This window comes from Thamnophis sirtalis, unplaced genomic scaffold (genome assembly GCF_051295495.1).
Source record: "Thamnophis sirtalis isolate CommonGarterSnake01/CBP01778 unplaced genomic scaffold, rThaSir2_p1.2 scaffold_18, whole genome shotgun sequence".
NCBI lineage: Eukaryota > Metazoa > Chordata > Lepidosauria > Squamata > Natricidae > Thamnophis > Thamnophis sirtalis.
In genome coordinates this window covers 2,523,388-2,538,499 of record NW_028261398.1, presented here as the reverse complement: position 1 = coordinate 2,538,499, position 15,112 = coordinate 2,523,388, and the positions used below count along the sequence as shown (strand labels likewise).

General features: G+C 48.3%; 1 protein-coding gene across 2 annotated transcripts in view; it reads right to left on the bottom strand.

Annotated features, from left to right (window-relative positions):
* The window catches only part of CTSF (cathepsin F), a 38,852-nt gene that overhangs the window by 7,706 nt on the left and 16,034 nt on the right, over nucleotides 1–15,112 (bottom strand). For both annotated transcript variants that reach the window (XM_087702961.1, XM_087702962.1), the window contains exons 7-12: nucleotides 13,009–13,154; nucleotides 11,979–12,075; nucleotides 10,028–10,108; nucleotides 7,155–7,274; nucleotides 5,966–6,030; nucleotides 2,563–2,653 (exon numbers count right to left, since the gene is read on the bottom strand). In XM_087702961.1, coding sequence (XP_087559087.1) covers nucleotides 2,563–2,653; nucleotides 5,966–6,030; nucleotides 7,155–7,274; nucleotides 10,028–10,108; nucleotides 11,979–12,075; nucleotides 13,009–13,154 — 600 coding nt within the window. The remainder of the gene's footprint in view (nucleotides 1–2,562; nucleotides 2,654–5,965; nucleotides 6,031–7,154; nucleotides 7,275–10,027; nucleotides 10,109–11,978; nucleotides 12,076–13,008; nucleotides 13,155–15,112) is intronic.

The window sequence follows — 15,112 nt, the reverse complement described above, 5'->3', positions numbered from 1 at the left end:
GCAAAGAAGCTGATGAAACTGTTGATCACATACTCAGCTGCTGTAAAAAAATCGCGCAGACTGATTATAAATTGCGGCACAATTCAGTAGCACAAATGATCCATTGGAAGTTGTGCAAAAATTATAATATCAAAACAGCAAAAAACTGGTGGGAACATCAGCCTGAAAAAGTCACCGAAAATCAGATGGTCAAGATCTTGTGGGATTTCCGTATACAAACCGACAAAATACTGGCACATAATACACCAGACATCACACTGGTTGAGAAAAATAAGGTCACAATCATAGACATCGCAATACCAGGGGATAGCAGGGTCGCCGAGAAGGAACATGAAAAAATCGCAAAATACCAGGACTTAAAAATTGAAATTCAACGACTATGGCACAAACCAGCAGTGGTAATTCCAGTGGTAATTGGCACATTGGGTGCTATTCCAAAAGCACTGGAATTACATTTAAAACAGTTAAAAATTGACAAAATCACCATCAGTCAAATACAAAAAGCCGCACTGCTTGGATCTGCACGCATATTACGAAAATACGTTACGACGTCCTAGGCCCCTGGGTGGGGCCCGACTAGTAACCAATGCCAAATCCGGCGAAACAACTGGCCGCTGTGATACAATTGTACAACAACAACAACAACAACAACAACAACAATAATAATAATAATAATAATAATAATAATAATAATAATAATAATAATAATAATAGAATCCGAAAGGGATCTTGGCTTTTAGTTCAATGAACAGATTTCCTGCTGCGTTTTACAGACAGCTGAAATGCATTCAGGGTGAAAATGGTCTCCTCCGTGTATTGAATGCAGAGGCAAAAGCGATCGCGTGAGAGGAATCAGCGGCGCTCACGCTCCCAAAATAAAACTCACACGTTTCAAAACAAAAAAATTAAATCTATTCCGGGGTTCCATCTGTCGGGGGGGGGGGAAGGGGAGGAAGGAGGGCTCGTTCTGTTTGTCCACCCTGAAATGAAACGGGGCTGCCTCTTTCGTTCAGGTCTGCCAGCTCCAAACGCGCTTGGGCAGCCCCTCCGAGGCATCGATTCCAAAGTGATGGCCCACTTCTGCCATCTCCGGGAAAAGTCAAAACACACAGCAGGAGGTTTAGGAAAAAAAAATCTGCATGTATAAAAATGGCTGTGTGTGTGTGTGTGTGTGTTTTCCAGCATAATATGACATGTCCTGAAAATAACTCCCAATATTTTTCGGGTGGGGAAAAATATAAACCCTCCCCTGAAAATAAGGGGGACCCAGACTGTGGGGGCGATATGCTGACTCTGTAAACCGCTTAGAGAGGGCTGAAAGCCCTATGAAGCGGTATATAAGTCTAACTGCTATTGCTAAAAAATAAGCCCCTTGGACACCCCCCCCCCACTCCGGCCAGGCGCCACTCACTGACCATGTGGTATCCCGAAGGCGACAAGCCGCGGGAACCGGGGGGGAAGGCGCTCACGTTGCTTGGACGGTGACTGGCATTGTGCCCAGCTGAAGAGGGAGGTTGCCGGGTGGCTGGTCTCTTGCGAGCGGGCTCCCGAAGAGCCGGGCACAGCCTCAGGGGTGAACGGCTGTGTTGCGCTATCACAGCAGCGCAACACAGCAGCTAGGAGGTGACCACGCTCACGAGCAGATGCCCGACCCCTAAGTCAGTGAATGGCGCTCTGAACAGCTGCAGAGTGGGGTTGTGTGAGCGGCTGTTCTGCTCCCCACTCGCACGCCTCCCAGCCTCACCATGCCCTCCCAGCTCTCCCTGCAGGGCCAGGGCACCGCCACCGCCGCTGCTGCCACCATCCCAACGTGGCTTCTTTTGCGGCTTCCAAACTCCAGAGTTCAGTGCCGAGTCTTCCAGCAGTGGCCGCTCTGGGAGTACGCTCTACGGTTCCGGCAGCCGGCCCACAACCAGTGAATGGCACTGTGCTGGGCTGGAAAGGGGTTTGCCAGGGAGCTGCTGGTCACCTCATGACTGCTGTGTTGCGCTGCTGCAACAGCGCAACACAGCTGTTTGCCCCTGAAGCTGTGCCCGGCTCTTTGGGAGCCCGCTCGCAAGAGAGCAGCGCCTGGCAATCCCAAAACAATAAGCCCTCCCCCGATAATAAGGCCCAAGCCATATTTTGGGGGGGGTCAAAAGAAAATAAGACCCTGTCTTATTTTCAGGAAAACACGGCAACTCTGGAACGCCTCGAGCAATTTCAACCAAACAGATGACTTACTGTCTAAAAAAAAAACACCCCTCGGGGTATGCATTCTGTTAAGATACAGCCTGTTGTGCCTTAAAATGGCTTCTACTGTACTGCCGTAAAATGGCTTCTATTGTACAGAGCAGTGGAGTTGCCATGGTAACGACTTCACAGTACTCCACAAGGGGGCTCCTTCTGTTAAGGGGGAGAATCCAATATTAGAAATTACGTTTGGTCCGGACGTTTTCCCCGTATAAATAAATTCCCTGGACAACGCCAGGTTATCAATTAGTCCAGGTTAAAAAAGCAGAAATCCAGACACACGCATACTGACAGCCCAGAGGAATCCCTCCAGACGAAAGAGCCACTCACGTGTGCCGTAGCCCACCAGGAGGACGGCGTGGTCGATCATCCAGGGATTACAGAGGACGAAGAAGGGGTGGGAAACGCCTTTGCGGTAGAACTGGAAAGAGAGAAGAAGAAAGTAAATGAAAATGTAATTATGGCAAGCAAGACCCCGGAATACAGAGTTGGAGGGGACCTTGGTGGTCTTTTACTCCAATCTCCTGGCTCAAGCAGGAGAGACTATGCCCCAGGTGTCCCACTTTGGAACTTTAAGACTGTTGGACTTCAACTCCCAGAATTCCCCAGCCAGCCTTGCAAGGCTGGCTGGGGAATTCTGGGAGTTGAAGTCCCAACAGTCTTCAAGTTCCTCAAGTTAGACACCTTTACCCACCATTCCAGCCAAGTGGCTGTCCAGTCCCTTCTTTAAAATCTTCAAAGATGGAGCATGGGAGACAAGCCTGATTAATTCTTCTCGTGACCCGTCAAAACCGCGCTCGACTAAGCCACGCCCGATTAAACCGCTGACGTCATCAACAGGGCGACAACAGCCAGCGCGGAGAAAGAAGGGCGCTTTAAATAGCGCTTTGAAAGCAAGCCGATTCAACTTAAGGTAAGGGTTAGGGTTAGGGTTAGCTTTAGGGTTAGGTTTAGGGTTAGCTTTAGGTTTAGGGTTAGGTTAAGGGTTAGGATTAGGTTTAGGGTTAGCTTTAGGGTTAGCTTTAGGGTTAGGTTAAGGGTTAGGTTTAGGGTTAGGTTTAGGTTTAGGGTTAGGTTAAGGGTTAGGGTTAGGTTTAGGGTTAGGTTTAGGGGGGTTAGGTTTAGGTTTAGGGGTTAATTTTAGGTTTAGGGTTTACAGCGTGCTTCTGTCTCTGCGCTGTTGTCGCCCTGTTGATGACGTCAGCTACGCGGTTTCATCGAGCGCGCTTTAGTTGAGCGCGGTTTTGTGGTGGAACCAATTCTTCTCACTGTCAGGAAATTTCTCCTTAGTTCTTTTCTAGGTTGGATCTCTCTTTACCAAAAAAACCCACCTTCCATCTGTTATTTCTTGTCCTGCCTTCTGGTTCCTTGGGGAATAAGTGGACCCTTTCTTCTCGTGGTAGAAGAATATTGGAACATAGCTAATCCTTCTCTTTCTTAGAGTATTCCCCACAACCGTTCTTCATATGCTCTATGCTCCAGTCCCCTAACAATCTAACCATTTTCTCTGCAGACTTTCTAGGGTTTCAACAAAGGACAAAATCAGGATCCAAAAAAAGAGCTTGACCGTCTTGAACAATGGGTCCTAGGGAACAAAATCAAATTTAATCTGGAGAAAAGTAAGGTTTTAGACGTAAGCAGGAAAAAACCCCGCTCATGTTTAGGCTTAAACGGTTGCAGGATCTGGGCCTGGCCAGTCTAGGGAAGAGAAGGACCAGGGGAGACAGGAGAGCATCTTCCAATATTTGAGGGGCTGCCCCAGAGAGGAGGAAGGGACTCAAGCTATTCTCCAAAGCCAGAGAAGGAAGAATGGATGGAAACTGAACCAAGGAGAGATTCAACCTAGAAATAAGGAGGAACTTTCTGACAGTGAGAACAATCAACCAATGGAACAGAAGTTGCCTTTGGAAGTTGTGGGAGCTTCATCACTTGAGGCTTTCAAGAAGATATTTGACTGCCATTTGTCAAAAATGGTGTAGGGCAGTGTTTCTCAACCTTGGCAACTTGAAGATGTCCCGGACTTCAACTCCCAGAATTCCCCAGCCAGCGAAGATGTCCCGGACTTCAGTGTTTAGGACAGTGTTTCTCAACCTTGGCCACTTGAAGATGTCCCGGACTTCAACTCCCAGAATTCCCCAGCCAGCGAAGATGTCCCGGACTTCAGTGTTTAGGACAGTGTTTCTCAACCTTGGCCACTTGAAGATGTCCGGACTTCAACTCCCAGAATTCCCCAGCCAGCATTCGCTGGCTGGGGAATTCTGGGAGTTGAAGTCCAGGACATCTTCAAGTGGCCAAGGTTGAGAAACACTGCTGTAGAGTCCCCTGCTTGAGCGGGTGGTTGGACTAGATGACCTATAAAGGTCCCTTCCAACTCTGTTAATCTGTTAAACCAAAAGTATAACAACAGATTAGGTGAGACCTGGCTCACAAACAGGAACGGTGAGAGGGGCCTGGGAATCTTAAGTGTAAGACAGACCCTTAAATATGAGCCAGGCCTGTGCGGCAGCAGCCAAAAAAAAAGCGAATAAAATCCTTGGTTGTATAAACAGAGAGAAAATCGAGTGAAGGATTAGTACCGCTTGATAGAGCCTCAGTAAGGCCACACCTGGAATCCTGCACCCAGTTTTGGTCATCACCTTACAAAAAAGATGTTGAGATTTTGGAAAAAGTTCAGACAAGAACAACTAGAGCCGAGATGGCGCAGTGGTTAAATGCAGCACTGCAGGCCACTTCAGCTGACTGTTATCTGCAGTTCAGCGGTTCAAATCTCACCGGCTCAAGGTTGACTCAGCCGTCCATCCTTCCGAGGTGGGTGAAATGAGGACCTGGATTGTTGTTGGGGGCGTGACTCTGTACAGCCTGACTCTGTAAACCGCTTAGAGAGGGCTGAAAGCCCTATGAAGTGGTATATAAGTCTAAGTGCTATTACTAGTGTCCTTCCTTCCTTCCTTCCTTCCTTCCTTCCTTCCTTCCTTCCTTCCTTCCTTCCTTCCTTCCTTCCTTCCTTCCTCCCTCCCTCCCTCCCTCCCTCCCTCCCTCCCTCCCTCCCTCCCTCCCCAGTGGCTAGAATGCAGCATTGCAGGCTGACTCTGCCCACAGTCTGGAGTTCGATCCTGACTGGCTCAAGGTTGACTCAGCCTTCCATCCTTCTGAGGTGGGTAAAATGAGGACCCGGATTGTTGTTGGGAGCGATATGCTGACTCTGTAAACCGCTTAGAGAGGGCTGAAAGCCCTATGAAGCAGTATATAAGTCTAAGTGCTATTGCTATTGCTAACTAAGATGATTAAAAGTCTGGAGACTAAAAGATATGAAGAACGGCTGCAGGATTTGGGTTTGGCTAATCCAGACAAAAGAAGGACTAAGGGGGGACATGGTAGCTGCCTTCCAATATTTGAGGGGCTGCCACAGAGAAGAGGGATGGGGTCGAGCTATTCTCCAAAGCACCCGAAGGCCGGACAAGGAACAATGGATGGAAGCTGAACAAGAAGAGATTCAACCTGGAAATAAGGAGGAGCTTTCTGACAGTGAGGGCAATGAACCAGTGGAACAGCCTGCCACCAGAAATTATGGGTGCTCGAACATTGGAGAGTTTTAAGAAGAGACAGGACAGGCACTTGTCTGGAACGGCCGAGGGTCTCCTGCTTGAACAGGAGGTTGGACTAGAAGTCCTCCAAGGTCCCTTCCAACTCTATCCTGATGGATGGATGGATGGATGGATGGAGAGTCTCTCACCTGCATACCAAAGGAGTTCAGCGCAATGGAGACAGGGCCGTTCTTGGCCAGCCAAGCTGCGATATCTGTCCAAAGAGAGAGGAGCACAGGTAAGAGGGAGGGGCACCCAAGGAAGGGGGGGCTGCTTGAGGTCCCACCCTTCCCCCCAAAACAGAAAATCTCTCACGCATCGTTCATTTCAAGTGAAAACTCCTTACAAGTGTGGATATGCCTGCACTGCAAGGGTTACTACGTACATCATCTTATACAGGTAATCCTCGGCTTACGACCAAAATTGTGAATGGAATTTATAAGTTATTGTAATAATCAGTTAAGTCTTTCCTTTTCCTTCCCTTCTCATCCCTCCTTCCTCCTATTTTCCTTCCCTTTTTCCTTCCCTTTCCTTTTTTATTTCCTTCCCTTCTTTTTCCTTTCCCCCTTCCCTTCTTCCTTCCTTCTTTCCTTTTGTCTTTTCATTTCTGTTCTGTTTATTTATTATTTTTCTTTTACTTTACTTCCCTCCTTCCTTCTTTTTTACTTCCCTTCCCTTTTTCCTTCCCTTTTTTATTTCCTTCCCTTCTTTTTTCTTTCCCCCTTCTCCCTTCCTTCCTTCTTTCCTTTTGTCTTTTCATTTCTGTTCTGTTTATTTATCATTTTTCTTTCACTTTACTTCCCTCCTTCCTTCTTTTTTACTTCCCTTTTTCCTTTCCTTTTTTATTTCCATCCCTTCCCTTCTTTTTCCCTTCCCCCTTCTTCCTTCCTTCCTTCTTCCCTTTTGTCCTTTCCTTTCTGTTCTGTTTATTTATCATTTTTCTTTCACTTTACTTCCCTCCTTCCTTCTTTTTTACTTCCCTTTTTCCTTTCCTTTTTTATTTCCTTCCCTTCTTTTTCCTTTCCCCCTTTCCTTCTTCCTTCCTTCTTTCCTTTTGTCTTTTCCTTTCTGTTCTGTTTATTTATCATTTTTCTTTCACTTTACTTCCCTCCTTCCTTCTTTTTTACTTCCCTTTTTCCTTTCCTTTTTTATTTCCTTCCCTTCTTTTTCCTTTCCCCCTTCCCTTCTTCCTTCCTTCTTTCCTTTTGTCTTTTCCTTTCTGTTCTGTTTATTTATCATTTTTCTTTCACTTTACTTCCTTTAAAAAACAATGTGCTGTTTTTACTCTGTAAAGAGGCCCTTTCCTAAAAGCCAGCCAAGAAAAGCCAAGGAGCCCACCGTTCTCGTCCTGGGGAAGGGCCACGCTGCTGTTGATGTAAACGGCCACCTTCTCCTTGGAGAAGCCACAGTTCTGTTCGAAACCCTGGTAGCTGTAATCCCCCTCGGTCTCCAGGCCCCCTGGAGAAATGGAAGCAGAAAAGCCCCATCAAGGAAGGTCCCAGAAGGGGAAACGGAGGGTCCGGTAGGGAAGGCAAGAAACGTCCCATCTCGAGCCATGTTGAAAAGAGAGGGGGAATTCTTCCGTGATCATCCGAAACATTTGAGCAACCTCAGGTCTTGGATCCAGCTTCCAAGAATCACACAGTTCTTATTTTTAAGCCTCCGTAGAACAAAAAGCATTAGAACAGCGTTTCTCAACCTTGGCAACTTGAAGATGTCCGGACTTCAACTCCCAGAATTCCCCAGCCAGCATTCGCCCCCCCCCCCCCCCCGGTCAGTTGCAACCCGTTTGTATAAAATGGTAAAAGTTCCCCCCCTACCCGCCTCGCACATCTGGGCTGGCCATTCCCGACTCTAGGGGGCGCTGCTATTTTAAGTTTATAAACAATTCAGTGTTTAGGACAGTGTTTCTCAACCTTGGCAACAATTCGCTGGCTGGGGAATTCTGGGAGTTGAAGTCCGGACATCTTCAAGTTGCCAAGGTTGAGAAACACTGCACTAGAAACACAGGCAGTCCTCAACTTACAACACTCCATTTAGGGACCATTCAAAGTTACAACAGTATTGAAAAAAAGTGACTTGTGACCGTTTTTCACCCCAACGACTATCGCAGCATCTCCAAGGTCCCATCGTCAAAGTTGCTTGGCAAACTGACTCATACTTACGACCGTCGCTGCGTCCTGAGGTCACATGATCCCCTTTTTGAGACCTTTTGACAAGCCAAACCAACGAGGAAGCCGGAGTCACTTCACAACTTTGTTTCTAACTTATCAACTGCAGTGATTCACTCAGCAGGTCGTAAAAAAGGGGCGAAACTCACTTAACAGACGTCTCGCTGAACAACACAAATTTTGGGCTCGGTTGTGTTTGTAAAATGAGGACCACCTGTACTTATCCTTAAAGGCAAAGGTTCCCCTCTCACCTATGTGCAAGTCGTTCCCAACTCTAGGGGGCGCTGCTCATCTCCGTTTCAAAGCCGAAGAGCCAGCACTGTCTGAAGACGTCTCCGTGGTCATGTGGCCAGCATGACTCAACGCCCGAAGGCGCACGGAGCGCTGTTCCCTTCCCACCAAAGGTGGTTCCTATTTTTCTACTTGCATTTTTTACGTGCTTTCGAACTGCTCGGTTGGCAGAAGCTGGGACGAGGAACGGGAGCTCACTCCGTTACGCGGCGCTGGGGATTCAAACTGCCAACCTTTCTGATCAACAAGCTCAGCGTCTTAGGCACTGAGCCACCGCATCCCTCTTTATTCTGACCCACCATTTTTTAGCCCCACATGATGCCCCAAAGGACAAAGCAGACTTTTACTCGAAAAAACTGGGAAGCTTCACGATGGCCTCAAATTCACTGCTTGCTCAGCAAAACCCCCACACAAAGGAACGGTTTGTTTCACTGAGTTGCTCTCAGCTGCACAGAAATCCTGGCCTCGTTTTCAGCTTAAAATGTCCCGTTCTGAAGGGAAGACCAATGTAGCCTCTTCCTCCTACTCTTCTTCTACTCCTCAAAACCTCCCTCCCTCCCAGCACTGATGATGGGAGACAGTTAGTGAAATGTCTGCAAGAAAACCACCAAGCTCAGAGAGCACTTTTTCCCCCTCCCTTCTGGCACTGATGATATTACCTAGTTGGGTAATGAAACATCTGGAAGAAAACCTCCAGGCTCACAGAGCACCAAGGACCCCCCAGTCCTTTTCCCCCTCCTCCTCCTCCTGTCTGTCTGTCTGTCTGTCTCTCTCTCCAACCCCCCCTCTAGTTCTGATAATATTACTTAGTTGGGTCATGAAATATCTATAAGAAAGCAACCAATCTCAGAGAGCACCAAAGACTCCGTAGTCGTCCTCCTCTTCTTCTTCCTCCTCTTCCTCCTCCTCCTCCTGTTCTTCTTTCTCTCCTCCTCCTCTCCTCCTCTTCTTCCCCTCCTCCTCCTCTTCCTCCTCCTCCTCCTGTTCTTCTTCTTTCTCTCCTCCTCCTCCTCTCCTCCTCTTCTTCTTCATCCTCCTTTTCTCCTCCTCTTCTTCCTCCTCCTCCTCCTCCTCCTCTTCTTCTTCTTTCTCTTCTCCTCCTCTCCTCCTCCTCTTCTTCCCCTCCTCCTCTTCCTCCTCCTCCTCGTTCTTCTTCTTCTTTCTCTCCTCCTCCTCCTCCTCCCCTCTTCTTCTTCTTCTTCTTTCTCTTCTCCTCCTCTCCTCCTCTTCTTCCCCTCCTCCTCCTCTTCCTCCTCCTCCTCCTGTTCTTCTTCTTCTTTCTCTACTCCTCCTCCTCCTCCTCCCCTCCTCTTCTTCTTCTTCCTCCTTTTCTCCTCCTCTTCTTCCTCCTCCTCCTCCTCCTCCTCTTCTTCTTCTAAAATCCCACTCCCTTCCATCACTCATAATATCCAGTTGAGCAATGAAACATCTGGAAGAAAACCACCCAGCTCAGAGAGCACCAAGGACCCCACAGTCCTTTTCTTCTTCCTCCTCCTCCTCCTTTCTCTCTCTCTCTCTCTCTCCACCCCCCCCCCCCGCCTTCTAGTTCTGATAATATTACCTAGTTGGGTCATGAAATATCTGCAAGAAAGCAACCAAGCTTAGAGAACAGAAACGACCTCACAGTCCTTTTCTTCTTCCTCCTCCTCCACCTCCTCCTCCCTTCTGATGGCATTACTTAGTTGGGTAGTGAAATGTCTGCCACAAAGCCACCCAGCTCAGAGACCACCAAGGACCCCACCGACTTACCCAGCGTCTCAATAGCCTCGTAGGCGTTAGAAGGCAGGCCGCCTCCACAGGCATGGTCTTTGCGGTCACAGTCCACCAGCTCTGTAGGGGGAGAAGGTCGGGTGCAGGTCAACTGGGTGCTGGGGGGTGAAGGCAGGCACATGGGCCACCTCCTCCGAGGCAATGGCTCCGACTCTCAGCCACGTGGGTGGACAGAGATGGCTCAGCTGGCTGGGGAATGCTGGGAGTTGAAGTCCACCCGTCTTAAAGTTGCTAACGGTTCAGGGACCCTGCTGGGGAGGCAGCTACATCCAACGTGGCCAACTCTAGGGGGCGCTGCTATTTTAAGTGTATAAACAATTCAGTGTCTAGGACAGTGTTTCTCAACCTTGGTCACTTGAAGATGTCCGGACTTCAACTCCCAGAGCTGGCTGGAGAATTCTGGGAGTTGAAGTCCACAAGTCTTAAAGTTGCCAAGTTTGGGAACCACTGCCATAAGGGCTGGATTTCTAGACCTTGGGGGCTCTAAGCTATGGGGAGCCGCAACGGGCGTGCCTACCATGTGCTCAAGGAGCATAAGGCCATAGAGCTTCTGAACATGTCAAGAAGGGTGGGCTTTATTGACCTTCGTTTGTTAATGATGACCAGCAGGGATGAGGTCCAACAAGGTGCAATAAGGAAGAGACTGACTTAAGAGCTGGAAACCCAGATTTGAGTCAGAGCCCCAGTCCAGATGTTTCCTAGGGGACTCTGGACCCATCAGGCTCCAAGGGGGTCCAGTGTGGAGTGGGCCGGCTTCAGAGCAGGGTAGAAATTCAGCTTCCAGGCCTCCTTACATTGAGAAGACACTTGGGGGACCTCGGATGGTCCTCAGGCTGAAGCCAACTGAGTCCCTCTCGTCTTGCCTCTGGCCCTGAGACCTTCTTAAGGTCCTCCACGTAAGACCAACATGAATAACAGCAACGTTTGTCAGCAGCAACGGCGTGGCCCAAAAGGGTTGCCCAGTCTTCACAACCCCCGTTGACCAACGGTCGCTCAGGACACAGAGAATCCTTCCTCCTGGCTTCGGTGAGCATGACCAGTCGAGGTGAGAAACGGCCACAAAGTATGCTGCAACACCCCGCCAGATTCAGGACAGTGGGGAGGTTGGGGGGGGGGAAAGAGCCGAGGTGGCGCAGTGGTTAGGGTGCAGTACTGCAGGCCACTTCAGCTGACTGCTATCTGCAGTTCAGCGGTTCTAATCTCACCGGCTCAAGGTTGACTCAGCCTTCCATCCTTTCGAGGTGGGTGAAATGAGGACCCAGATTGTGGGGGCGATATGCTGACTCTGTAAACCGCTTAGAGAGGGCTGAAAGCCCTATGAAGCGGTATATAAGTCTAACTGCTATTGCTATTGCTAACCTGGGCCAGTCCTGGAGTCTGGGGAAGGCTCTGAGGAGGGCTCTGTGTCAGAGGCAGAGAGGGGGCCAGGGCCGTCTGACGGTTATCAGCTGCCTTCAGAGTCGGACATCAATGGGGCAGAAGAACAGCTGGAGCCTGTTCCCAGTGTGCCCATGCGCAGAGCTGCCAGGGAAGAGCTAAAGAACAGCGGTCAACTTGGGAGGAAGGCCACAGGTGGACGATGAATGGCCCCTCCCAGAGGGAATAAAAGAAGAGCGAAAGGGGAGTGGAGAGGAGACCATTAGTTCACTTAATTGGTTGGTGACTCTCCGAGACTCCTGCCAAATTTTGCAGATATCAGCCTGGCAGCTCTCCAAGCCAGATAAGGTCTGTGACTGTAAATCCTCCCTCAAAAGACTTTTGGGATGTGGATGAGCAGAATTCCCAGTGAATTAATAAAAGGGTTTTTTTTTGTCAGGGCCAGGAGTCGGCTTCTTGGAAGCCTCGGTCAGAACAGGGGTTGGGTCCATGTTTCCCAACAGGGCAACCCTCTCCCCCCTCAGGCAGATTGGGACCCCAACTCCTCAGTTACCTTGTTCAGAGAGGGAGAGCAAGGTTCCCTTGTGAAGGTACCACTGTCCTTCTATATTGCCCGTTACGGAGAAGGCCCAGCAGGAACCACACTCGCCCTGCGGAGAGAAGAAGAGACGACAGAAAGAGCATCAGAAAAGCTCCATCCAAGCTTCAGGACAATGCTTCTAAACCTTGGCCACTTGAAGATGGTGGACTTCAACTCCCAGAATTCCCCAGTATTATACAATGAATTCCCCCCCGCCCCCAGGCTTCCATGTAGACCAGTGTTTCTCAACCTTGGCCACTTGAAGATGTCCGGACTTCAACTCCCAGAATTCCCCAGCCAGCGAAAGTAAAGGTTCCCTCCCCTCCCCGCCTCGCATATCTGGGCTGGTCATTCCCGACTCTAGGGGCGCTGCTATTTTAAGTGTATAAACAATTCAGTGTCTAGGACAGTGTTTCTCAACCTTGGCCACTTGAAGATGTCCGGACTTCAACTCCCAGAATTCCCCAGCCAGCGGATGCTGGCTGGGGAATTCTGGGAGTTGAAGTCCGGACATCTTCAAGTGGCCAAGGTTGAGAAACACTGATGTAGACGGTATTAAAAAGTTCTCTTTGTTATGGGAATCATCTGACGTCTTCTGCACACCTTTTGATCTGACCTTGAAAGGTTTCCAGAGTCTCACAGAGTCTCTCATGGAACTGCAGAAGTTTTATTTCTTGACACTAGAAGCTTGGCCTCTGGAGGAACATCTGGGCTTCAACTCCCAGAATTCCCCAGCCAGCAAAGGCAGGGAAGTTTGAAGCCCACCCATCTTGAAGTTGCTATAAGGTTCAGAAATGCTGTCCCTAGCTTAATTCAGGGAGGATCAAGCTGTGCTGGTTGGGGGATTCTGGGAGTTGAAGTCCACAGGGAAGATGCCAAGGTTGGAGACCCCTGCCCTAGATCTCTTGATAAAGGCCCTAATGACCCAGCAGAACGACCACAGCGCCACCCAGGCCCCCCATCTCAGGACCCATCCAAGGGGACTTAGCCTAGGAAGACCCACCTGGTTTTTGACCTCTGTGACAGCCCCGTGGTCCCGCCAGTCCCATTCCTCGGGGAACGAACCATTCGGGATGGAGGCCACTTTCATTGGCCGGCCAGGCAGCTTCGCCAGGAGTGGATTCAGGTACATGAAACGGAACTCTTCCTCTGGAAGGAGAGGAGCAGATCGTGAGTGGCAATTCCTGCCCCAAACCTCGTTCTCCATTTACACACAGAAGATAGGGTTGTAGGGTGGGAAAGGACCTTGGAGGTCTTCTAGCCCAACCCCCTGCTCAAGCAGGAGACTGTGCCATCCATGGCTGTCCAGTCTTGAAAATCTCCAGTGATGGAGCGCTTATAACTCCAGGAAGCTATTGCACTCACCTACCCATCGTCTCTCTCATCTATCACGTCTGACAGACAGAGGAAAGACATAGAGAGGGAGACAGATGAAGTAATGATGGATGGATAGACAGACAATTGGTCCATCCATCCATCACCCATCAGTCAGTCAGTCTGCCTGCCTATCTAACATCTATCAATCTATCAATCTATCTATCATCTATCTATCTATCTATGTATCTATGTATGTATGTATGTATGTATGTATGTATGTATGTATCTATCTATCTATCTATCTATCTATCTATCTATCTATCATCTATCTATCTATCTATCTATCTATCAATCAATCTATCTATCTATCTATCTGTGTGTTTGTATCTATCTGTCTGTATGTCTGGGTCTATCTATCTATCCCCCCCCCTCTCTCTGTGTCTCTATCTATCTATCTATCTATCTATCTATCTATCTATCTATCTATCTATCTATCTATCTGTATCTATCTATCTATCTATCTATCTATCTATCTATCTATCTATCTATCTATCTGTATCTATCTGCATGTCTGTCTGTCTATCTATCTCTCTGTCTATCTATCTATCTATCTATCTATCTATCTATCTATCTATCTATCTATCTTTGTTTTCGTAGATTTTTGTGGGTACAGGTATGCAGGTCTTGGCGTATTTGGGTCTTTTCCCGTGTAAGATTGAGAGTATCTTGCTGACGTTTTGACATATATGTGTATATATATGTATATGTATATAATATAAAATGGCTGTGTGTGTACATGTATGTATGTTCCAGCATAACTCTGGAACGCCTTGAGCAATTTCAACCAAGCTTGGTACCCAAATGTCTTACTCTCTGGAAACAAACACTATGGGGGTAAGACACCCCTAACATCTCTTGGGGTGCCCATTTTCCTTATAGCCTCTTTGTTTTAGTGGAAGGATCTGTTCTCCTGTGCACTGCTTGGAGAATCCAAGCATGGGTGAAGTTTGTCCATTAGCCTAGAGACTGAGTTATGAAATTGTTGACCACGCCTCCTCTGACTGCAAGAGTTCAGTTTTTTTAACTCAGTCCAGCCTGAAGAGACGTACAGTTTTTCTTTAGGCCTTCTAGTCGAAGCCTCGGCTAAGCAGGAAACCTTAAATCAAAAGAATATAAAGGATCTTCACTGCAGCTTCCCAGTTTGGGATGTGGAAATTCTGAAGGTTGAAGTAATTTCTACAAACCGTCCTACCACATTTATGTTGAGACTTCATATATTTTTTCCCCCCTGCAGGCCTGACGCCTTCTTGGGAGATGTGAAAGGAACTCAAAGCAAGACTAAAGAAAGGTAAAGGGGGAACAAGATGGGGATGAGAGCTAGTTAGGGGCCGTGGTTAATATGGTGGTCTAGACTCTAGGAGACAGGGAGTTCTAGTCCCGGCTTAGCCATGAAAGCTGGCCAGATGACTTTGGTCCAGTCTCTTTCACAGCCCAACGCAGCTCATGGGGTTGTTGTTACGTGGAAAACAGGAGGAAGGAAGGATTGCATGTTGATTGCTTTGGGTTACTTATGTAATAAAGGCAGGATGAAAACTCCAATAAATAAGTAAAATGGGAGACCAGGACACATGGGAACGGCACTTTGCCCAGAAGGGAAGAAAATGCTGAAAATTATCAATATTTTATGCTAAGATTGTGAAAAAAGTCACTGCAGGATTCAGGAGGTGGCTATCCATCTATCCATCTATCCATCTATCCATCTATCCATCTACCCATCTACCCATCTACCC